Source organism: Phoxinus phoxinus, assembly GCF_949152265.1.
Source record: "Phoxinus phoxinus genome assembly, chromosome: 24".
Classification (NCBI taxonomy): domain Eukaryota; kingdom Metazoa; phylum Chordata; class Actinopteri; order Cypriniformes; family Leuciscidae; genus Phoxinus; species Phoxinus phoxinus.
The window spans coordinates 24,698,218-24,723,929 of record NC_136899.1 but is presented as its reverse complement, the minus strand read 5'-3'; the positions used below and the strand labels follow the sequence as shown (position 1 = coordinate 24,723,929).

General features: G+C 37.5%; 1 protein-coding gene across 1 annotated transcript; it reads left to right on the top strand.

Moving 5' to 3' along the window:
* Window positions 1–8,216: 8,216 nt before the first annotated feature.
* On the top strand, window positions 8,217–25,404 carry f13a1a.1 (coagulation factor XIII, A1 polypeptide a, tandem duplicate 1). The gene is made up of 15 exons (XM_079600961.1): window positions 8,217–8,434; window positions 11,704–11,855; window positions 13,552–13,737; window positions 17,041–17,292; window positions 17,381–17,499; window positions 17,578–17,685; window positions 17,933–18,110; window positions 18,216–18,354; window positions 20,068–20,171; window positions 21,096–21,184; window positions 21,319–21,472; window positions 21,555–21,833; window positions 22,623–22,783; window positions 22,877–23,013; window positions 24,751–25,404. The coding sequence occupies exons 2-15, from the start codon at window positions 11,732–11,734 to the stop codon at window positions 24,887–24,889; spliced, it is 2,169 nt and encodes a 722-aa protein (XP_079457087.1). The 5' UTR covers window positions 8,217–8,434; window positions 11,704–11,731; the 3' UTR covers window positions 24,890–25,404.
* Window positions 25,405–25,712: the final 308 nt, after the last annotated feature.

Below are 25,712 nucleotides of genomic sequence, written 5' to 3'. Positions count from 1 at the left end.
GCTTTGGCTGATGGAGCAGACAGACAAAGTTTGATTCCAAAAATATAACAAAGCTTTAATGTACACAGGCAGGTCAACAGGACGCAACAGCGTGTAATACATAGAACCGAACAATAACCGATAAGGGACTGAACTGAAAAGGCTTGATTTTCACCAAAGGGGGACTTTAAGAAAGTGTTTTGGAACAACAACATGCATTGCTGAAATGTGTGTGGCTTGACTTGATTGTGGATTTAATGGATGGATGGGCCCACAGTAATGGCCAAAAGTGATGTCCGGAGAGGATATTTGCACAACATTGACTTTTAATGGCACATCAGCTTCTATTAAACAATCAAAATATGAGGAATATGTTTTAGTGTGTTAAGGTATTAAAATGACAAAATTATATTGTAAAAAGGGTATAAAAGGGTTTTATTTTATTATGTAAAAAAAGGCATAAAAAACAAATAGCTCAAGGGAAAAAAATTGACTACAATGTAATCAGTTATTCATATTTTATTGGTTCTCCCATGTTTTTGATTACAGCAGCCGTTCTCCTGCTGGGCATTGTGCATGCTTTTCAGCTTTGCAACTTCTTTCCAATCCTCCTTACGTTCTTCCCAAAGTTGAGCTTCATTGTAAGACCTGCATGATGTATCGCATGTTTTTAAAGGCTTTAAGGTCAAGGGACTGAGGAGTTGAAGACAATTTTGAATCATTATCATGTTGGAAAATACACATTTGATCTCAAAACAGATCCTCTATTCTTGGCTACATTGTGTTCAGCAGGATCCCCAAGTCCATTTTCAAAGTCCACTTTCCTTCCCAACACCTGTGTCCCCAATACCATTACGTTTACCATTAATGCATGCTTTTCAGCTTTGCAACTTCTTTCCAATCCTCCTTAAGTTCCTCCCAAAGTTGAGCTTCACTGGAAGACTTGCAAACATATACAGTCCCCAATACCATTACGTTTCCCATGACATGCTTAATGGTGCCACGCATGCATTTGGAAGTAAAACACTCGTCGTCTCAAAATCTACAAATAATTCCCCAAAAATTACAAATATATAAAAGGTACTATATTCAGTTGGATTTCAGGAAGTGTCTATAAGATCATGTCAATAAAACCTTGTTTGTGAACACGGGGAAGTGAAACTTGTGACACGCTGACATTATTTCCTCGTTCCGCGTATTTCACCTAAAATTCATGAGAAGTTAGTCAGATTCTGGGTCTAAAGCAGCTGAACGGCTGAAGTTACGTCTGTGTGATAATATGTTGTTGGTTCTGATTCTGAGTATTGTTCAGATGAATTGGGTTTACTCTCAGGATCTCCAATGGCCTCTTCACACAGTGTGCAGCTCAGACAGACTCACGGTGACGTACAGAAGCTGCGGTGAGATCCGTGTCACACACACTACTGTCAGTGAGATGTTTTAACAGAAATTGATACTTTTATTCAGCATGGATGTATTCAATTGTTTAAAAGTTACACTAAAGTTTGTTACAAATGATTTATATTTTAAATAAATGCCGTGCTTTTCAACTATATTGGTCAAAATAACTCTGAAAAAAGGTATCATGGTTTTCACATATTAAAGGGTAACTCTACCCCTAGAGCCTGACTTCACCCACTGGCAATATTTGAAAAATGAAGAGGGCAGCACTCGTTTTCACAGCATATATTGTAGAATTAAAACACTTCATACCCAAATGTCAACAAATTTACTTGAATCAATGAACCGCATTAATAAAGCCCCAGTCTTACAGATCATTAACTTAAAAAAGGGTTTTAGTTTTAGGGTTTAGTTACCCTTTAACTCTTTTCGACATTGATGATAATCATAAATGTTTCATGAGCAGCAAATCATCATATCAGAATGATTTCTGAAGGATCATGTGACACTGAAGACTGGAGTAATGATGCTGAAAAGTCAGCTTTGATCACAGGAATAAATTACATTTTAGGGTATATTCACATAGAAAACAGCTATTTTAAATTGTAATAATATTTAATTTTTTTACTGTATTTAATGTATTGTTGATCAATGAAATGCAGCCTTGGTGATAATAAATCTTACCAACCCCAAACTTTTGAATATGGTGTATAAATGCTGGGGCTGTTTAGGGTCTCCAAAAATGCATGGGAAAATACTGCAAAATATAATGTGATTTATTACATAATACATTTACATATATGGGAAACTAGTGCTTATATTTTTTTACTCAGAACTATTCAGAATATTCAGTTACTCAGAAATGTGCATATGCATTTATACACCATATTCAAAAGTTTGGGGTTGGTAAGATTTATTATCACCAAGGCTGGATTTCATTGATCAACAATACATTAAATACAGTAAAAAAAAAATATATTATTACAATTTAAAATGTACAAATACAATTTAGAATGTTGTTTAATTGAGAAATGTCAATCTTTTGTACATCAGGCTTTACGGGAAGTGTTCCCGGTTCCGGCTGATCTAAACTATGCAGCCTAACATTGAATTAAGTCTATAATGTGTTATGTGTATGCTAGGCCAAAGGGATGTGTTTTTAGTCTAGATTTGAACTGAAAAAAGTGTGTTTGCTTGTTTTGCTTCCCGGACAATGTTAGAAAGATTGTTCCAATGTTTTGGTGCTAAATGGGAAAAGGATTTTGTCACGGTTCATGAATTCACTCTCTCTTTCTGCCCTTATGTCTGTGTGTGTGTGTGTGTGTGTGTGTGTGTGTGTATGAGGGTGATTGCCAATCACCTTAATTATCTGCGCCAGCTGCTTTCTATCAGCCACGCCTATATATGTTCACTGTTTGGTGTCTTGTGTTGTCAGATTGTTGTGAGAGTTCCTGTTCACCTGTTCACCTGTTCACCGGTTCACCGGTTCACCGGTTCACCGGTTCACCGGTTCACCGGTTCACCTGTTCACCTGTTCACCTGTTCACCTGTTCACCTGTTCACCTGTTCACCTGTTCACCTTGCTTCCTTGCTTATGTTGGATTCTAGTCCCTGTTGTTCTGCCCTGGGATTACTGCTCATCTGGAGTTTATTGCTTCATGCCGGATTTCTCGTGGATTCTCTCTTCACTTCTGACATCACCCATCGGGTTGTCTGTCGATGTCCCTGCGTCACTCAGAGCGACCATTCCTGCACCAGACTCTTTTGGACCCTACACTTCATTCACCAATAAACTGTTGTTACATGCATCTTGTATCCTTCATCACTTATTATGACACAGATCTACCGCCAGCAGTCGATTTTGATATTTTAGGTATCATCAACTGGCTGGAATTTTGAGATTGCAAAAGACTCGTTAAGAGTCTTGCGTTAAGAGCTCGCTCAAGTACTGCGGAGCTAAACCATTTAGTGCTTTGTAAGTAATCAGCAATATTTACAAATGTATACAATGTTTAATAGGGAGCCAATGCAGTGTTGACAGAACATGGCTAATATGGTCATACTTCCTGGTTCTGGTAAGAACTGTAGCTGCTGTGTTTTGAACTAGCTGTAGTTTGTTTATTAAGCGTGCAGGGCAACCACCCATAGTAGTATAATTAGGGCCTTAATGAACAGCACACAAGGGTTAGGCCTAAATAAAGATGTGAAATATACGAAAGTATTTCTAACACTTCCTTTAGATCACACTTGAAACCAACAATCCACCTCTAATGGCAGCTTGTACATGTTCTTGTGCTGCTGGAAGAAGTCCTGGTTGCATTACTTTAGGGGGTACACTGGGGCTGTTTAGGGTCTCCAAAAATGCATGGGAATATACTGCAAAATATAATGTGATGTATTACATAATACATTTCCATATATGGGAAACTAGTGCTTATATTTTTTTATATACTGAAATATATGCATTGACCATGTATGGCTATCTATTAATAGATTCATAAATGAAGACAAAAAAAAATATTCACAAAGTTTTATCCTTTACTGTAAATATATTGCACATGTTCCTATTTAAATGTGAATGTACAGGTATATGTAAGGTTGGCCGAATACCATTAAGACTATAATTATTATATTTAGAAAGTAATGGCTGTGCACTCCTCAGCACAGTGATATTATCTTGGCTAAATACTTTAGTACATGCAGGTGTGCTTGTGTTTTTAATAACTACTTTGAAAATATTAAGCATTTATAATGTAAATAATTAAAAAAATATTATAAATATATTACATTATATACAGGTGAAACTCGAAAAATTAGAATATCGTGCAAAAGTTAATTTATTTCAGTAAATCAACTTAAAAGGTGAAACTAATATATTATATAGACTCATTACATGCAAAGTGAGATATTTCAAGCCTTTATTTGTTATAATTTTGATGATTATGGCTTACAGCTTATGAAAACCCCATATTCAAAATCTCCGAAAATTTGAATATTACATGAAATCAATAAAAAAAGGATTTAAAATACAGAAATGTCTGCCCTCTGAAAAGTATAATACTCAGTACTTGTTTGGGCCCATTTTACATGAATTACTGCCTCACTGCAGCGTGGCATGGATGCTATCAGCCTGTGGCACTGCTACCCGGATGCTTCAATAGCGGCCTTCAGCTCTTCTGCATTGTTCGGTCTCATGTCTCTCATCTTTCTCTTGGCAATGCCCCATAGATTCTCTATAGGGTTCAAGTCAGGCGAGTTTGCTGGCCAATCAAGCACACAGTAATCCCATGGTCATTGAACCAGGTTTTGGTTCTTTTGGCAGGTTGGGCAGGTGCCAAGTCCTGCTGGAAACTGAAGTCAGCATCTCCATAAAGCTTGTATGCAGAAGGAAGCATGAAGTGCTCTAAAATGTCCTGGTACATGGCAGTGTTGACTCTGGACTTAATAAAGCAAAGTGGACCAACACCAGCCGATGACATGGCTCCCAAACCATCACAGACTGTGGAAACTTCACACTGGACTTCAAGCATCTTGAATTGTGTGCCTCTCCATTCTTCCTCCAGACTCCGGGACCTTGGTTTACAAATTAGATGCAACATTTGCTCTCATCAGAAAAAAGGACTTTGGTCCACTGTGCTTTATTAAATCCAGAGTAAACACAGCCGTCTACCAGGACATTTTAGAGCACTTCATGCATCCTTCTGCAGACAAGCTTTATGGAGATGCTGACTTGGCACCTGCCCACACTGCCAAAGGAACCAAAACCAATGGCCATGGGATTACTGGGCTTGATATTAACATGTAAGACCCGGATGTTCGCTCGCGCGTTCTAAACTCCGCCTGACTTTTTTCCGTTTTTTTTACCCTGTCAGTGCTCGTCTACGTGCCAAAATAAGTATGAATTATTCTCATACTGACTTTTTGTCGAGATGATCGACCCTCATATTCAATCCTTGCATTTTAGCAACATTTTCAGAGGCACTGGACGGGTTTTTAATTGCCGAGCGTTTATACCCACATCTACGAAAATCTGACTTCCCAGGCTACGTGCGCCCTCATGCGGGGATCTTCTGTTACTGCATCTACTGATGCATTGTTCTGTGTCAGACACTGTCCTATCCAGCTTCCTCTCTACTCAGAGTATCTGCAGAGTTTATAAAACTTTTTTTTTTTTTTTTTTAAAGACCAGCAACATATGACAAATTATGAGATAAGGATAAAATAAGTCATAATTAAGACATTACATGTCATAAATGATAATGAGATGTACAGTAATTGTGAATTGGTCAAATTCGACATGACTCTGGAACCATATACTGTATAAGCAAAAAGTAAAAGATAAAAATTCATGTACGTGTTATGTCATATGTACAACTTTTCATGTCATAATTTTTGACATTTTTTATTTTAAATAAATAAAAGTTTATTTCTTATAATAATATTTTCTCGCAGAATATATATTTTTAAGGACAACAAATATATTTGTGATTTAACATTCCTGTTCTTCCATTTGTGTTTATTCATAGTTTTGATGACTTCACTATTATGCTAAAATGTGAAAAATGGTACATTTTGGTAAGTAATTATAAAAACAAGTGGCTAGATCCAAACTTAATGATGAGTGGGTATAGGCTACACATAAATTATGAATAAATACACTACATTACTTGGACATGCATTCAGGCACAATGAATATAATGTGCAAATTTTAAAGAGCACAGCTTGCAACACAATCCAAAATGAAGAAAACACATAGTAATTATTGTAAGGCCATTTTCACTAATGTTTTCCATAACTTTGGGGTGTGTTGGGGACACACAGACCTAACTGACTGCAGCTCTACGTATAGCTTGTGTGTTTTCAGTCTGATGTCCAAACTCTTGTGGAAACAGATTTTCCTTTTGCTTCTACATATTGTATTGCAGCAAAAAGGGTGTTCATAATATGCAGTTAGGAATTCTTAGAAAATCTCTCTTTTTTATTTTTTATTTATTAAAATGCCAAATGTGACTGAGCAGTGGGATGATGAGAAGAGTTAATGGTCCATCTTTGCTGAAAATGTTGATTTGGTGGAAGTGTTTTGATCAAGGTGTATCACGGCCGGACTAACCACATTAACACACATGAAGGACTTTAGTTACCGTTCTTTACGTTGGTTTCCTTTAATTCTGTAAACCGGTTTCGTGACGCAGGCCTCTGACTCTGAGCAATGTCATTCCCAACAAATGTGTCTTTAGGTTTCTTTGGAACCAGATTTTTTAAAATTGGATAAAAAAAAAATCACAAACATGGAACAAGGCAACTTAACTTCTCATGCGGGTCAAACATCTCAGATCATGTCACAAGTTTCATTTCCCTGTATTTTCAAACGATGCTTTTTTAACATGCCCTCAGAGACACTTCCTGATATCCAGGACAAGATATATTTATGCAATTAGGTTGTAATAATAAATTATAATTGTAATAATTTTATAAGAACAGTTTCTCACACACTCTGACCCCCATTCCATCCATTTTAAAGGCATGTTTGACAGAAATTCTCTCAAATGTTGTGTTTTTCTTTTATAACTTTTTTATTTGCATGTTTGATATTAATGACTGCTATTGATGACCATCACCAGTTATGACATTACCGTGTATTTTCTTTTTAATCTATAGTTTGCACCCAAAGTAATCTCAACTGCTCATGTTTTATTCTCTTATCATGCTTTCGGCCTCTGCCATGTTTTTAAAATGTTTGATGGCTTTCTGACCACACTTGACATTGATATATTGATATGGACATAACTGACAAACATATATGTTTAGTTTTTGTATTCTTTTTAGAGTATTATTTGCTATTATGTGTATGTACTTAATCACCTTGAACTTTACTGACTGAAAAAACGTAAGAATTATAGGAGATAAAATGGAATTTGGGAAATTTATGATTTTTGTTTTGTTTTATTGATAACACTTTACTATTTTGTTAACGTTAATTAACTATTATTTAACATGAACTAACAATGAACAATCCTTAATGGTAACACTTTTCAATAAGGTTCATTAGTTATCATTAACTAATGTATTAACTAACATGAACTAACCATGACCAGTATTTATTAATCTTCATTAATGTTAGTTATATATATTGTATAAAAATACAGCTGGCCATTGTTTGTTCATGTTAGTTTACATTGCATTAACTAATGTTAACAAATACAACCCTATTTTTATTTTTATTTTATTTTAATAATGTATTAGTCAATGTTGAAATTAATATTAACTAAGATTAATAAATGCTGTAGAAGTGCAGTTCATCATTAATTTATGTTAAGCCAACTAATGTTAACCTCATTGTGTTACCGTATTTATTCTTAATATTTATCTCAACATGAACTAATACATGTTTATGATCTAAAGTATCTGTTCACATTAATAATGCACTGTGATCTAACATGAGCATGCACACTTTTATTAACTAACATTAAGGTTAAAAAATGCAGTCAAAATATATATTTCTCATTGTTAGTTCATGTTAGTTAGTGCTACTTATTTATTTTAGTTTCATGCCTCAAAGGTAAACCTTATAAAATAAGGGACAATTGGAAATTGCATAATAACTCGACCAGTCAAATTAAGTGAATTTGAAGAATTGACCATTAATTATTGTATTCTTCTGTCAAATAAAATAGAAATATGGAGTTCTTTAACAAGAATGAATAACCGTTATGGTTCATAAATCTTTAAATTAGTATCATAACATCTTCATATTTTCAGTGATTATGCTTTATTGGTAAAACTTGTTTATTTTGAGCACTTTAATTGTCTGAATGTTTGTCATATGTTATTTACAGTCTGGAATAAGCTGCTGTCATCAAGACTCAGAGCAAGGTCACAGAGTTGTATGTCGGACTGACCTGATCTTAACTTCGGACGCTCTGGTCCATGGATGTGTTTTTCTCCAGTGGAAGAGGAAGTCCTGAGCCTTTATTAATCAGCATGAAGCTCTTCATGAGCACATCAGCCTGGAGCCTCCTCACCTCAGCAGAACACCGACTCTTCTACACACACCGTGAGTTCAGCGCTTTTAATGACTGAGCGTTCAGTTAGGAATAACTTTCCTTAAGTTTTTAACTATGTGGGCTCTAACTAAGTTCTGCATATTTCTATGGCATTACCAAATTTAAGTGCACGTTTGAAATACGCATTAAACATTTCATTGTATAAATTCTGTTACAAAGAAATGTTTACCAGATTTCTGCTGGGAATCTTGATTTGCATATTCAGTGTTACCGTATCAGGGTTTTATGTATACATGCATATTAAAATGGACACTTTGTAATGTTCATCCAACTCATTGGTGATTTATTTCAGTTATTGAGCTTTTTTTCCCTCATTGTTCCCACTTTAGATACACATAACTTGGGATTTGAGACTTTGCCAAAAGTAATTGCTGTTAAGCAAAACATTTTACCAGTGGTGGGGAAAGTTATTTTTTAAAAGTAATGCGTTAAAATATTGCATTGCTCCCTAAAAAAAGTAAATAATTGTGTTACTTAGAAACCTTTAATGGAAAGTAATGCATTATGTTACTTTTGCATCACTTTTTCTCAGTTGGGCTGGGCTTTGCTTGTTTGCTTTCAAGAAAAGAAAAATAGTAAAAAAGCAAAATATCTATTTTTTGGCAGATTTAAAGGGGTCATGACATGGTTTTTTTTATTTTATTATTATGTTCCCTTAGGTGCAATTATAGTATTACTATAGTTTTTTTTACAAAAAACTTTTAAAATGTAGTGATTTATGACCTTTTCCCACCCTGTTTCTCATCCTCTGACTCACACAGTCTGTTTTGGGGGTGTTTCCCCTTTAAGAGTTCAGTGTTAACGCCCACTGCTATGATTGGCTAACGTCAGTGCCCATGCATCAATTATTAACGCCCCCAGCCAGAACATTTGCGGATTCGGCGTAACTGTTTAATAGCGGGTGATGCATGCGAAGCGATGGCTCTTGCAATGATAAAACCTTATTATGTTTGAGCCGGAATCAGATGAGGAATCACCACAAAATGAAGCATCACCACAACAACGAAGACTGGATCAGCCCGTGTCCACATGGAAAGTGAAACTATTTTGAATTAATAAAAAAAAATTAACCCGAGACACTTGAAAACGGATTATTGTTGCATAATTATCTTATAGCTTCATTTGCTAACAGTTTAACATTATTTAACTAATTCCAATGAAATGATAGGGTGTGCCACGGAAAAAAATGCATGCACAGGCCATCTTTGAAGATGCAGCATTGATAAAGGCAACATTTTTAATTTTCTATCACATGTAACGTTAGGCCTACTAGAAAGGCGACATATTTTCAAGATTCTCTTATACAAATGTGTTTATATTAGCCATGGTAAAAAGTAAGTTTTCGTCGTCGTCATTGAGCCCATAGTCGGCACGGACTTATCTTTGAGCAACAGTTTTCTGGCAAAGCCAATCATCATATTGGGATTTTTTCCTCAAAACAGTCATCCTTCAAATGTATAGAACACTGCCGTGACTGGGACGTCCGCAAAAAATAAAGTGCATCCATTTTTCCCTGACGACTGGATCTTTCAGCGTATTTAAAAAGTAGTTTAAAGTTTTAAATACATTACTTACAGTTTGCGTCGTCGTTGTTGAGCCCAGAATAGACGGCACAGACTTATCTTTGAGCAACAGTTTTCTGGCAAAGCTCAAAACAGTCTCAAAACAGTCATCCTTCAAATGTATAGAACAAACGCTTAAATTAACACTGCCGTGACTGAGACGTCCGCAAAAAATAAAGTGCATCCATTTTTCCCTGACGACTGGATCTTTCGCAGCGTATTCAAAGATGTAGTTTGTCCACAGCCAGGAACAGCACATCTGCGGCGTCGTAATCTCCCTGTACACAGAGCAGACACACTCGCTGTCCGTCGACTGAACACTTGTGAGGCGCGCGGCGCGCGGGCGCGACAACGATACGAAATGAGCGTAGTTGCCTTGCGCTTAAAGCGTAGTTGTCTTGTGCTGGAGGCGGTCATATGCAAACGCTGGTACGTCACTTCGTACCGTGACGTCACTTCTTACCATGGATCCAGAACGAGCTGTATTTAGAGCTTGATTAAATAAATGATTCGTTTATAATGGGGAGGACGTCTTAAGCTATGAAACTTGCAGGACGTTTTAATGGTTCAAAGACCTCTTATATACCAAAAGATCAAGGCAAATTTGGTTTCTCATGTCATGACCCCTTTAAAGGCCCTTTCACACCAAAAGTGAAATGAATAAGGAAATGCAATTCCCACTTGTACAGTAAAGATCGCAGAAGAATCAGACTTTAGACAATTAAACACAAATGTGATGTCAATTTTGCTTATTAGAATTGTATTATCAAAGGTCAGCCACAAGGACATTGGTTAATATAGTGAGATTAAATGTATAACGTATAGTTGTGTAATTTAACATATTTAACTATTGCAGGTTTGCATAAAAAGTTTGCATACCACTGTTTTCATTCATTTTGAGGGACACTGAATCTGTTGTGTGTGCAAGTGAGAAGAGTAAATGACACAACGCCGCTGCACTTACTCACGATTTATCTCAAAATAAAGTTACTTGCATTATTTGTTTGAAAAATGTATGTTTTGTTGTAATTTTTAAAGTTATGCATTACTTTAGTTACTTGAAAAAAGTAAGTTGATTATGTAACTCACATGTATTCAAAAATGTTTCTTGATTTCTGAAGGATCATGTGACACTGAAGACTGGAGTAATGATGCTGTAATTTCAGCTTTGATCACAGGAATAAATTACATTTTACTATTTATTCACATAGAAAACTGTCATTTTAATTTGTAATTATATTTCCCAATGTTACTATTTTTACTGTATTTTGGATCTAATAAATGCCACACTGGTGATTTTTTTTATTTTTTTTATTTTTTTTTATCGTACCGACCTGAAACTTTTTGAATAGGCACTGTTTTAGAGAAATGTTTTATGACGAGTGTATGACAGAAAGGCTCTTCTGCTGCTGCCACATTGCTGAGCTGAGAATGATATTTCATCAGTGCTTTATGATTCTCACAGTTTCACTGAGACTGTGCTTTTCCTAAAATAGTCTAACACCACATTGCATCAGTATCTTCCCACAGGGGAAGACAGAAAGAAATAGATAAAGTCTTGATCATTCAACACACATGTACAGTAGACGCATAAACACACACCTACTATCTGTCCTTTCCTCTGCATATCTCAGACACACAAACTATCTGTATTCTCTGTGTTTTCAAATCTAACATTAACATGATCTGTCCTCCAGGCAAACATCAAGACATCTTGTGTCCATCATGCATAAACTCATTGGGTCCGCTGGAAGGGGCCGTGTTCGCTTTGCCAAGTCAAACTTGGATGAGTATAAACCCCTGAAGTTCGAAGCGTTTGACACCAAGCTTGTGACACCAAGAGCACCCAGTAAAGTTATATTTATATTCTTATTCATTCATTTCCATTGAGAGTTTTGCTATGTGAATCAAGCGTTTAGATGCCAACACATGTGCGGGTCAAGGTGTACTTTTTCCTTAAATCACGACACACTCTTACAATGTTGAACCCAGCTGAGAGGACAATATCGCTCTGTTGTCTTTGCTCATGTCTGTACACAAACTGCCGAACCGTGCCTAGCTAACCAGGGGTGCGTTTCCCGTACAACTATATCGCTCGCTGCTGAACTACCACAGCTAGCATACCATAGCATTGCCTATAGCTAACCAGGAACGTTCTCAGGAACTTGACTAATGTTCCAACGCTATCTCACGACCAATTCGTACGAATTTGTACGAGTGATTAAAAGGTGGCTAATTCGTACGAATTTGTACGACCTCACTCGTACGAATTTGTACGATTTGTCTAAACCCACGTGACGGTTGGGTTTAGGGGCGGGGTCAGGAGTAGGTCATTCGTATGAATTCATACGATTTTGGCAAATCGTAAAATATGTACGATTTAGCAAAAAACGTACAAATTCGTACGAGTGAGGTCGTATGAATTGGTACGAATTAGCCACCTCGTAAAATTCGTACGAATTGCCGTGAGATCGGGTTGAATGTTCCGACAAGTTATGAACAAATGTTCTTATCATTAACAGAACGTCCATAGTCTTTAATAATGTTCTCAAAACTTTGACACAAACACATTATTCATACCTCGTTCATGGATTTATTTTATTTTATATCAGTTAGATGTTTGTCTAACTTATTAACACTTTACAATAAGGTTAATTAGTTACACTCTAAAAAATGCTGGGTTGTTTCAACCCAATTTTGGGTCAAATATGGACAAACCCAGCCGTTGGGTTAAATTTGTACATTACATTTTTAACCCAGCGTTTGGGTTTGTCCATATTTTACCCAAAATTGGGTTGAAACAACCCAGCATTTTTTAGAGTGTAACTAACGTTAACTAAGATCAAATATAGTAACAAATGTATTGCTCATGGTTAGTTAGTTAATACATTAACTAATGAACCTTATTGTGTAAGGGTTAATGCCCGACGAGGTGTCCATTGTCATGTATTAATGGACGACGGCGAGGCGTGAACCGTCCGACACGCAGCGGAAGTCCATTAATACCTGATAATGGACACCTCGTCGGGCATTAACCCGCTTATACCATGTTCACTTGCCAACTAACACATTTTATAAACATTAGTTTATATTTTAATTAGTTTTACAATCGAAATCTAACAGTTTTAGAACTCCTTTACTAGGTGTCCTACATCACAACTTATTTAAATGTTACAACTTGTTTCGGAATGTTCAGAGAACATTCAAAAGTAACATTCCCAGAATGTTTGCAGAATGATCCAATGGAATGTTTCCTTAACATGTGCACAACCAAGAACGTTTTGAAAACATTTAATAAACGTTCAGAGAACATTCACTAATAATGTTTTTATAACGTTAGCCAAATGTTCCTTGAACATATTTTTGTTAGGTGGGTAGATGCTCATCTATTGTCATTAACCAATAAGATTAGAGAAAGGATGCCTTTAAATATCACACCATTTATTTAAGTCGATTTTTTTTTTCTGAAACTATTAGTTCAGATTCTGTTCAGATAATGTTGGTATTCAAAAGATCATGTACAATTTTTTTCACATTTTTTGCAGCAACGCATATTCTCTCAGTGTTGGATGTTGATATGCGTGCAGCAGAGAACAAGAGAGCCCACAACACCACCAACTACAAGAACACCAACCTCATTGTGCGCAGGAATCAGGAATTCCTCATCACCATCAGGTTTGACCAACCCTTCAATAACCAGTGGGACAATGTGGAGATGGAGTTCCTGATCGGTGAGCAGATCTTTTAAACCAGATCATTTCCAACCCTCATGAGAAAACTATTTCGCATGAATTTGTATGGAAATTGTTGGTAGGATAAAAGGACAGCAGAGAGCCGCTGTGCCTCTATAAGGGATAGTTCACCCAAAACTCACATGTCTTTACAAACCTGTATGACTTTATGATATTTTGAAGAATGTTGGTAACCTATTGAATTTTGGTGACCATTGACAACAAACTTGAATAATCTTATTTTACATTCCACAAAGTAAGTCATACAGGTCTGGAACAACACTAAGGCTGAGTCAATTGACTCTTCGCAGGGAGCTTGATTGACAGGTGATCTGACCAATCATACTTCGCCATCCGCCATTTTGTCCGACAAAGCAGTCAGGAGAGTTAGTAGATTAACATGGGAGGATTTGAGCTTGAGAAGCGGAGTGTACTGACGTCTTTCCGCGGTTAAAACAACATTCCTTCTGATGTTCATTCATGTTTATTTGATGCTATAAATGAACTAGAAGGAAGAGATGATCGGTTCACGAGCGGCTTTAACTGAGCTCACAGCGATCTAACACACACATTAAAGAGCCACAAAACTATTTATTGTTTAAATTTTTTTTTTTTTAAAGACCAAATTTGAAAGGTGAGACTTTGTTTAATATGTTTAATAAGAAAAGTAAGCTGGTCTGTGTCTGTCAGTGTGTTGTCAGTGTCCTCTCTGCTCCGCTATGTGTTTTTCACTGCGTGAGAACGTGTGTGTGTGAGAGCGGCGTAGCTTGTCGGACATAGCGACAGTAACTAAGGGGGGCGGGTCTTTACGAACGGTCAATTAAGACAATTTTCATTTTAGAGTGGACTATCCCTTTAAGAAAAGAGAGAGTGGTGACCCATATTGTGTCTACTTAACATTGAACCTGACAAAAGCTGTGGAGGTGCCCACACTGCAGAGGAGGAGGAAAATAATGACAACAAGACATAGATAGGCCTCAATGACTTGGCTAGAAATTGTGAACCAGAAATAAATTTACTATTTTACTATACTACTATTTTGTAGTAAATAGTATAAATAAACCTGATTATTTTAATTTCTTCTATGTAAAGCACTTTGAATTACCATTGTGTATGAAATGTGCTATATAAATAAACTTGCCTTGCCTTGCCTTGCCTACTAACCCTCATGAGAAAACTATTTCGCATGAATTTGTATGAAAAAAAAAAAAATTATCCACTGTAATACTATAGTAGGATAAAAGGACAGCATAAGGGATAGTTCACCCAAAACTCACATGTCTTTACAAACCTGTATGACTTTATGATATTTTGAAGAATGTTGGTAACCTATTGGATTTTGGTGACCATTGACAACAAACTTGAATAATTGAATTATTTTACGTTCCACAAAGTTAGTCATACAGGTCTGGAACTACACTAAGGCTGAGTCAATTGACCCTTCGCAGGGAGCTTGATTGACAGGTGATCTGACCAATCATACTTCGCCATCCGCCATTTTGTCCGACAAAGCAGTCAGGAGAGTTAGTAGATTAACACGGGAGGATTTGAACTTGAGAAGCGGAGTGTACTGACGCCTTTCCGCGGTTAAAACAACATTCCTTCTGATGTTCATTCATGTTTATTTGATGCTATAAATGAACTAGAAGGAAAAGATGATCGGTTCACGAGCGGCTTTAACTGAGGCGACACAGCGATCTGACACACACATTAAAGAGCCACAAAACGGTATATTGTTTAAATTTCTTTTAAAAAATGGCCAAATTTGAAAGGTGAGACTTTGTTTAATATGTTTAATATCAAAAGTAACCGAAAAGTAACATGGTCAGTGTGTTGTCAGTCTCCTCTCTGCTCCGCGATGTGTTTTTCACTGCGTGAGGACATGGTGTGTGTGTGAGAGCGGCGTAGCTTGTCGGACATAGCGACAGTAACTAAGGGGGGCGGGTCTTTGCGAACGGTCAATTAAGACAATTTTCATTTTAGAGTGGACTATCCCTTTAAGAAAAGAGAGATTGGTGACCCATATTGTGTCTACTTAACATTGAACCTGACAAAAGCTGTGGAGGTGCCCACACTGCAGAGGAGGAGGAAAATAATGACAACAAGACATAGATAGGCCTGAATGACTTGGCTAGAAATTGTGAACCAGAAATAGATTTACTGAGATGAAATTACATCTGTGATGTTTTTAATGCCTGAGAGGAACATGATCTTACAGAGGACACAGCATTAATGGACTGGACGTAACTCTCAGACAAACAATGATACATGAGAAACATCTGCCTGTCTTCATTAGAGACTTGCACACGTACATCAACCAGAACGTAGTGCCATGCTGCAGTTACGTCAAGCTGAAGGATTGAAGCGATGCTCCCTTGGCTGTCGCCGCACCATTTAATGCAGTCTCAATGTCAGCTTTGCGTTCATTATTGCCGGCTCAGTTGCTGTCCTGTGGGAAGACGTCCTCGTGAGATTTGGGTCCTTGTTACTGGAGGCGATCCTGAGAGCACCATTGTTTTTTGTGTGTGTTTTTTCCACCGAAACCAGATTTTAACTCCGCTTGCCCAAACATATCAGAGCACTAGGTTTTTTTTTCTTTTTTCTTTTCATACAATCAAAGTCAGTGAGATCCAGTGTTGTTTTGGACCCTGCTGACTTTTATAGTATGAGTAAAAACAGTTATAAACTACTTTAAAATGCCCTTTTTGTTCCACATAAGAAAGAAAGTCAGAAATGATGACAGAATTGTCATTTTTGGCGGGTGACCTATCCTATAAAGAAGCCATATTACAAAGTTTTGATTTGGTTTTTGAACAGGTTTTTATGCTTGAATGTTCATAAAACATAATTTTTTCCCTTATTCTCCATTGTTGCGGCTCCTCTCTTCCCAGTCTGTCAGTAACGCTCTGTTTACTTCCCGTCTCTATGAAGCCCCTCCTTCTGAAAAGCACACTGTGCTCTGATTGGTCGTCTGGATCAGTGTGTTGTGATTGGTCAAGTGCTTCGAGCGTGTTTGGGAAATGTCCCGCCCCTTACCCTAACCGCCAGTTTAACACACTACTAACTCACTCAACCAGGCCACGCCCCTTTATTCTGCGTATTAATTATTTAAACGAGGAATATTGTGACGTGTTCGTTCCCGGAAGAAAACTCGGAGGCGTTTCAGGAGTTCAGAAACACTGACTCTGATATAGAGAATAACTCTTGACTTTTTAGTGCTCAAACAGCAACATAACACACTATAAGAAAGCTGAAGATGCATAACAGGATCTCTTTAATACTAGAATGTGTGTGTCCTCACAGGCAGTACGCCCGATGAAAACAAGGGCACCTATGTCGTTTTGTCCATCGGAAAAGAGAAAGTTAACGCGCGCTGGATGAGTCGTGTGGTGGACATACGAGGGAATTACGTGACCGTGGGCGTAACACCAGACTCCAGCTGCATCATTGGCCGGTTCCAAACCTTTGTTGTAGTTGTGAGTGATTTTGGAAAACAGCGCACTGAGAGGAACAGCGACACCGATTTCTATGTGCTGTTCAATCCTTGGGACCCCGGTGAGTACGAGTACAACACTTGCTGCGCTCTCATTTAATATTTTTGATGATGATTATAATGCATGATCTTGTGTATGTTGCATCACAGCGGATCAGGTGTACATTCCCAGAGACAGCGACAGACAGGAGTATGTGATGAACGATGTGGGGATCATCTACAATGGAGAATTCAACAACATTTCCTCCCGTTCATGGAACTTTGGACAGGTTGGCAGTTTTCCGGAGTTTGTTCACAGACTGTTCAAACTGACACCGTCATTGAACATTTTATGTGTTTTCCTGTAGTTTGAAAAGGGGGTTCTGGATGCCTGTCTGTTGGTTATGGATGTTGGAAAAGTACCACTAATGTACCGTGGAAATGCCACTCAAATCGTTCGGCGAGGATCAGCTCTGGTATGATTGACAAAGAGTTATTGTTAAAATGTCAAAAAAGCTTGCTGACTATCACATTTAGTTATTACATAGGAATTATAAAAACAATATATAACAAATATTATAAGTTTATAGGATATAAAAATTTTTTGGTTTGTTTCTGATTTTTTTTAATACATTTTCATTTTCCGACATACTTCATAAGCAGCTGGTCTTATATGAATGCACATGGCGTGTATATTTAGGCTTTTTGGTGATATATTTACAGATGAACTCCCAGGACGATGATGGTGTCCTGGTTGGCAACTGGAGTGAGGATTACTCCATCGGCACAGCACCGACTGCCTGGACTGGAAGTACTGAAATCCTGCTCAAATATGCTAGAGAAGGTGGTGTGCCTGTGTGCTTCGCTCAGTGCTGGGTGTTTGCCGGCGTGCTGAACTCTTGTGAGTATGGCCACTGCGCACTTTTTGTGTTCATTTTGTTGGCTCTGAGATTCAGGCTAAAAAAAGACTGTGGCGTAACCATAACACTGTGATGGTCTTAAATAGTTATGCGCTGTCTCGGGATCCCAACACGGGTCATCACCAATTACTGCTCTGCTCACGACAACACTGGCAACCTGAAGACAGACATCGTGCTGGAAGAAGACGGGAGAGTGGACCGAAGCCGAACAAAAGATTCAGTCTGGTGAGATACACAAAGCATATCCTACTCTACCTTCTCGGAGGCGGCATTTGAGCCCGGGTCTCTGGCGTGGGAGGCAGGCGCGCTAACACGACGCTATAGACTTTAGCCGCTCCCATTGCTTGAGACTAGGGGAGTGAGGTTTACAAGCACAGCTCTTATTGCCCTACGTCCGTTACACATACACAGTCTGATACTGTAAGTAATGAGGTAACACGTTAGAATGCCGTTCCATCATCATTTTATACAGTAACTACACAGGAACAAAAGAGTAATGCTCAATTAACATTCTAGTTACTACTATTAACTAACAAGAAACTCTGATTAGTGAACTAGTAAGTAATAGCACTCAGTTAAATGAGGTAGTTCACTATTAGCTGATTAATAACTACTATTTTTTTCCATACCTAATGCAAAATGTATAATTCATTCTAAAGTGAAGATCATGGTAACCCATTAGTAATGACACAAGATGGCCGAATCCTTCAGAAGGAATTACTAATTATTTGGATCAGTATTCAAAAGTGAAAAACATGATAAATCCTGAATATTGACTAAAGTCATTGCAAACTTTGGAGGGGTTTGTAAAGTATTGGATAGTAATGACTCAAGTGTTAGGCTACTACAGTACATCCTTCTAAAGGAATGACTAATTATTTGGATCAGTGATCAAAAGTGAAGATCATGGTGATCCACTAGTAATGACTTAAGCGCAACCAAATCCATTAGAAGGAATTACTATTGAAAACCTTACAAAAACCTCAAAAGTTCACAGTGACTTATATAGTAGTTCTTGGTAGTAGTCTGGGAGGAATTAAAAAAATAGTAGTTATTGATTAGTTAATAGTGAACTACCACATTCGGCTATGCACTACTTACTAGTTCGTTAATTAAGACGAGTTTCTTGTTAATAGTAGTAACTAGAATGTAAATCGTGCGTTACTCATTTGTTCCTGTGCAGTTATAGTGGCTCGGTTCCATCGCAGATTTGCGCAAAACTTTTGCGAGATTTTCTAAATGTCGCTAAAAAACGATTGCGAAATGACGCCGTTTCTATTAACCGATGTTTTTCCCCTCTCTTCCAAAAATCCTTGTACATTTCAGAGTACATTAATTCTAAAGTGAAGATCATGGTAACCCATTAGTAATGAGGTTAACATGATTCTGGAATTAGGTATATTGATGGGTTTAAGTATAAACCCATGTTGGTGGATTTAAGTATATTGCTGCCACCGCACTCGCCATTATTTTTAATCGAAGGAGACATGTTATCCAAGCATTGATGGCAAGGGAAACCTCTTATACTCGGGAGCGGCACTCATGTCTGCTTCAAGGTCTTGATCAATTGGGGCATTTCTTTGTTGTTTATGCAGTATTTCCGTGATTCTTTTGTCTTTTATGAGTTTAATAAAGAACTCGTAACTCGTCTTCTGTCCAAACATACCGCGCCATCTTTAAAGAATGATCAACTTTTACGTACACCAGGTGACCTGTAATTGCGAAAATAAAACTGTTTCCATTGGAGTTTAGCGAAAAAAATTTTTTTTTCAGAATTGCCTGAAAAACCACCTCATGCGAGCGTAAATTTAATTTTTTTGTGATATATGGGAGTTTTTGCGAAATTGACGTGTTTCCATTGGGAGTATTTTCAATTGACAATTTCAATTTGCTCAATTTAAAGGGTAATGGAAACGCCAATGTCATTGTATTTGACAGGAACTACCACTGCTGGAATGAGGTGTACATGAAGAGGCCGGATCTGCCCGACAGATTCTCTGGCTGGCAGGTGATCGACTGCACCCCTCAGGAGACCAGTGATGGTATGATCCTCTACACACACAGGCTTTCCTCTAACCTTAACTCATACAGTTAGGAGACACTATCCACCAATCGCTTAGAAAACTGGGGTCCTATTACTTCTTACGTCAGGCAATAAAGGCACACATTTTGAAAGCTGACTGTATCCATTACACTCTAAAAATGCTGCGTTGTTTCAACCCAATTTTGGGTAAAATATGGACAAACCCAGCCGTTGGGTTACATTTTTACATAAAATTTTTAACCCAAAGTTTGGGTTTGTCCATATTTTACCCAAAATTGGGTTTAAACAACCCAGCATTTTTAAGGTGTCAAGGTGTTTTTGGACCAAATGAAACTTACAATGTAGGGTTGTAGGGTTGGGTAAAGTAAATTTTACCCTGTAAAAAATCATGGGCATTTTAACCCATATTTGGGTCAAATATGGACAAACCCAGCCATTGGGTTACATTTTTTTATTAAAAATGTTAACCCGACGGTTGGGTTTGTCCACATTTGACCCAAATATGGGTTAAAATGCCAATGATTTTTTACAGGGTAAAATTTACTTTCCCCAACCCTCCCCTTGCATGGCTTGGGACTCACACACACCTTAGCCATGGCTGTTTTTGGATTATATATATATAACTTAATAATTTAATAATACACTCTAAAAAATGCTGGGTTGTTTAAAAATCTAACCCAACGGCTGGGTTTGTCCATATTTGACCCAAAATTGGGTTAAAATAACCCAGCATTTTTTAGAGTGTATATATAACTTAATAATAATTATATAACTTCACTTAATATACACATGATGTGCATGTCATGTATGTCATGGTAAAAAATATGGTAGTCATGGTAATAATATATATAATTTCCTACCTGTTATATATATATATAGAACAAATAAACAAATAAAAAGTAATTTTCCTTCTCTCATTCAGGTCTTTTTCGATGTGGCCCGACGTCTGTCAATGCTATCAAAGAGGGAGAGCTCAGCTATCCGTTCGATGCAAAGTTTGTCTTTGCAGAGGTAAGAAACATATCAATTCTCTTTGATGTTTTTACCTTTAGATTTACAAATCACTTCTTTAGTTTTTTAAGATATTAAAATCTCAGCTGCATATTGCGCTTACAAAATGCAAAAACTCTTTCTTCTGTCTCCAGCTGAACAGTGATGTGATTTACCGTCAATCTGATAAGTATGGAAATACAAGCGTCCTCCATGTGGACACGGCGTATGTGGGAAAGCTCCTTGTGACTAAAAGGGTGAACGCTAACTCCTATGAGGATGTCACTTCTAACTATAAATATCCAGAAGGTAAGTTTCATTTGGTCCAAAAACACCTTGACAATGGGTTACTTACACTAGTGAAATCTTTCCACCTTCTTCCTGACTCCAGGCAGTGACAGAGATAAGCAGACCATGAAGAATGCAGAGAACCGTGGCGTTCCTACCAGGGATTACTTGCCACGGCCAGAAGCAGGAGTGACCATCGAGCTCAAGGCTGACACCGTCAAAATTGGCGACAACTTCAAGCTGACGCTGAACATTAACAACCAGACCAACCAGACCTGCACCTTCAGTGCCAACATCACTGGCAGCGTGGCGTTTTACACGGGCGTCACCAGCACGACCTTCAAGATCGAAAACAAAGTGGCAACTGTGAAACCCCAGAACAGTGAGTCTGACTTTTCAAGATTGTTGTCGCCTTTTTCACCTTTGTCTTTTGGCTTGCTTAGTTGGGGACATTTAATTTAATATTCAACAATAATATTGATCTGCCTGTATTGACTCTATTATATGAGAACTGAACTGAGCTGGACGATGACATCTCGGTTTTCTCCAGAGCCGCTTTATACAGGTCAAACTCGACAAATTACAATATGGTGCAAAAGTTCATTTATTTCAGTAATTCAACTTAAAAGGTGAAACTAATATATTATATAGACTCATTACATGCAAAGTGAGATATTTCAAGCCTTTATTTGTTATAATTGTGATGATTATGGCTTACAGCTTATGAAAACCACCTTAAAAATAAGAATATTGTGAAAAGGTTTTCATGAGCTGTAAGCCATAATCATCAACAATTATAACAAATAAAGGCTTGAAATATCTCACTTTGCATGTAATGAGTCTATATAATATATTACTGTCACCTTTTAAGTTGAATTACTGAAATAAATTAACTTTTGCACCATATTCAAATTTTTCGAGTTTCACCTGTATATATATACAGTATATAAAATAACTAAATTAATAACTTTTTTTACAACAAAAATAAACCATCACTGAACTCTGACGCTATTTTCTTCTAGAAACAAACTTTGTTGGATTATTATATCTCTGTAAAGCTGCTTTGAAACGATCTGTATTGTAAAAAGCACTATATAAATAAAGGTGACTTGACTTGACTTTAGGGCACATGCATTGTTTCTCAGTGTAATTTCTGAAAATCATTTCACAGCCTCAAAACTGCTGATCGATGTTCAGGCTTTGGACTACATGCCCTACCTGGTGGAACAGGCCAACTTGCTCTTCATGGTGTACGGGCGCGTCGGGGAAACCGGACAGACCCTTTCCACGATGAGAGTGGTCACTCTCCGTCCTCCTGAACTCACAATAAAGGTATGCGTCCTTCATAACCAATTGTTGAGGAACACGAGTGATACATTTGATCCTTACTGCTAGTTAACAGCTGTCATTATAACTCATCGACAGGTGAATGGAATCCCCCGGGTCGGCAAGGATCTGATGGTCATCGTGTCGTTCCGAAATCCCTATACTTTCATCCTGAAAAACGTGCAGCTCCGCCTTGATGCTCTTGGCCTGATACCGACCAAAATTAAATCATACGAGTAAGATGGCATAACCTGTCACATTTATTTTTCCATTATTCAGACATTACCAGCAAGTTATTAGATGACTAAACATATATTGTAATGCTGCCAGATGTCTATAGATGTTGGTCAAGAAGAGGTAAAATAATAATAAATAATACATTTTATTTATAAAAGATTCAAAAAATGAAATGAAATGTGGATATGTAGATTGAAATAGTTTGGCATAAATTAAACATATCGGTGACATATATGGTCAAAACATACAGTATTATATAAATAATAATCATATACATCATATGTCAATATACTCATTTAATATGGCAAATTTATACATGTTAAAAACCTATATCAACATATATGTAGAGATATGTATATATGTGATAGCAATATATTGTCTTATATTTAGCATATATGACGGTGTCACTAGCGATATAGGGACATATCTGTCATATATTACATTTCCGTATGGGTTTTGAAACAAAGTGTAACCTATAAATGTTTATCTTTTGTAATATTCCATGTGGAGCGTTATGGAAATGTACTGGTGAACCAGTGCTGTCATGTAATCATACCACAACACTTAATACATGTTACCATATTCAGATGCCATGGTATGTCATGGTAAAAAATAGTCATGGTAGTGTTCATGGTTCTGGTAACACCTATTTTATGGGGACACATATAACACAAAGATGTCAATATCCCAAATCCTTGGTGGGACATTTTAAAGCTAGTGACGTGAAGGCCAAGTATGGTAACCCTTGGAATTTGTCCGATGCAACCCATCCAAATTAGTGCACACACACACGAGAAGAAGAGAGTGGTGAACATACCCCATAGCAACATAGTATCAGCCCAGATCCGGCACACACACACACCCGGAGCGCTTGGGAAACAATTGACCGTTCGCAAAAACCCGTCCCCCTTAGTTACTGTCGCTATGTCAGACAAGCTACGCCGCTCTCACACACACCTTGTTCTCACGCAGTGAAAAACACATCGCGGAGCAGAGAGGACACTGACAACACACTGACAGACACAGACCAGCTTACTTCTGATATTAAACATTTTAAACAAAGTCTCGCCTTTCAAATTTGGTCATTTTTTAAAAGAAATTTAAACAATAAATAGCGTTTTGTGGCTCTTTAATGTGTGTGTCAGATCGCTGTCGCCTCAGTTAAAGCCGCTCGTGAACCGATCATCTCTTCCTTCTAGTTCATTTATAGCATCAAATAAACATGAATGAACATCAGAGGGAATGTTGTTTTAACCGCGGAAAGACGTCAGTACACTCCGCTTCTCAAGTTCAAATCCTCCCATGTTAATTTACTAACTCTCCTGACCGCTTTGTCGGACAAAATGGCGGATGGCGAAGTATGATTGGTCAGATCACCTGTCAATCAAGCTCCCTGTGAAGGGTCAATTGGGGGTTAGGTTTGTTTGTTTACCTTGTTTACCTCAAATCAGTCAATTCCTGCCGGTATTAACAATCGACCCAGCAAACTTTGTGATATCAGTCTGACACACTCTAATCATTAGGCCACGGCTGCCCCTCATTTTTGTTTGTGATGTTTTTTGAGAGTGTAAAAATGCAGTTTTCTGTGATGGGTAGGGTTAGGGTTAGAGGATAGAATACAGTTTGTACAGTATAAAGATCATTATGTCAATGGAAAGTCCCCATAAAACATGACAACTCAACATGTGTGTGTGTTTCTGCATGCCAACACACACTATATCCATTTCCACTTGCAGTCAGATTCCACCTGGTGGCTCAGTGCAATACACGGAAGTGATCACCCCTCAGACTCCCGGGAGGAAGGTGCTGATTGGCTGTCTGGACTGCGCCGCACTGAGACAGGTCACCAATCAGCTGGAAATCATGGTGCTGTAACGATTACTGATGCCACGAGGGAACGAGAGAGAAAAGACAGAGGAGAAAGAGAGAAAGGAAGGATTGGAAAGGGTTCCCAGTACCATTTTGGTGTGTTGCTTTGCTTTCTTCACTTATATGATCAAAATACAAACTAATGTTCTTTTTCTTTTCTTTACTAAACAATCATACCTGTACCTGCCAAGACTGGATTGGTAAAAATAGGGAGATTTTGAATGCATTTTAAGCCAAATCTCAGGAAGTTAAATACCGACAATCAATCGTGCAAAAGTTTTCTCGCGTGCACGTCAAAATCTGAGTGTGTGAGAAAGTAAGCGCTATGAAATATAATGAAGGACCATTAAAAATGTGATTTTTTTTTTTAAGATTCTCTAAAATTGTTGAATATGACTTGTTTTGGTTGTGTAACTTAATTAACGCACTGTGTATTAATAACAATATACTTCTGATTACATCTGCTATAATGCCATGGAATATGTTTTACTCATGTAAACTAACAATAAACCTTTAGCATGAAAGCTTTGGATGTATTTGTTATTATACTGCACATCTTCATTTAGACATTAACTCCTCACACCATGATATCATGTTCATTCTCACTGTAAAGGACGCATTCAAAATGTTAATGACATTCTGGAAAAATGATTCATTTTACTTTATGTATTTCCTAGTGAAACGGTGGAGTACAACTTCATTTACGGTTACATTCATGCATTTGGAAAACGCGTTTATTCAAAATGATTTACGTAGCATTTAGCAAACATTTTACATGCACTCCCGAATCAAACCTTGACCTTGGTGTTGCTAACAACATGATGGAGCA

What these genes read in the sequence shown, in the direction of transcription:
- f13a1a.1 (XM_079600961.1), top strand. Translation starts at nt 11,732, where the DNA reads ATGCATAAACTCATTGGGTCCGCTGGAAGGGGCCGTGTTCGCTTTGCC. An exon ending in TTCGGCGAGGATCAGCTCTG is followed by an intron (nt 17,686 to 17,932) that starts GTATGATTGACA and finishes ATATATTTACAG; the next exon opens with ATGAACTCCCAGGACGATGA. An exon ending in CTCCTGAACTCACAATAAAG is followed by an intron (nt 22,784 to 22,876) that starts GTATGCGTCCTT and finishes ACTCATCGACAG; the next exon opens with GTGAATGGAATCCCCCGGGT.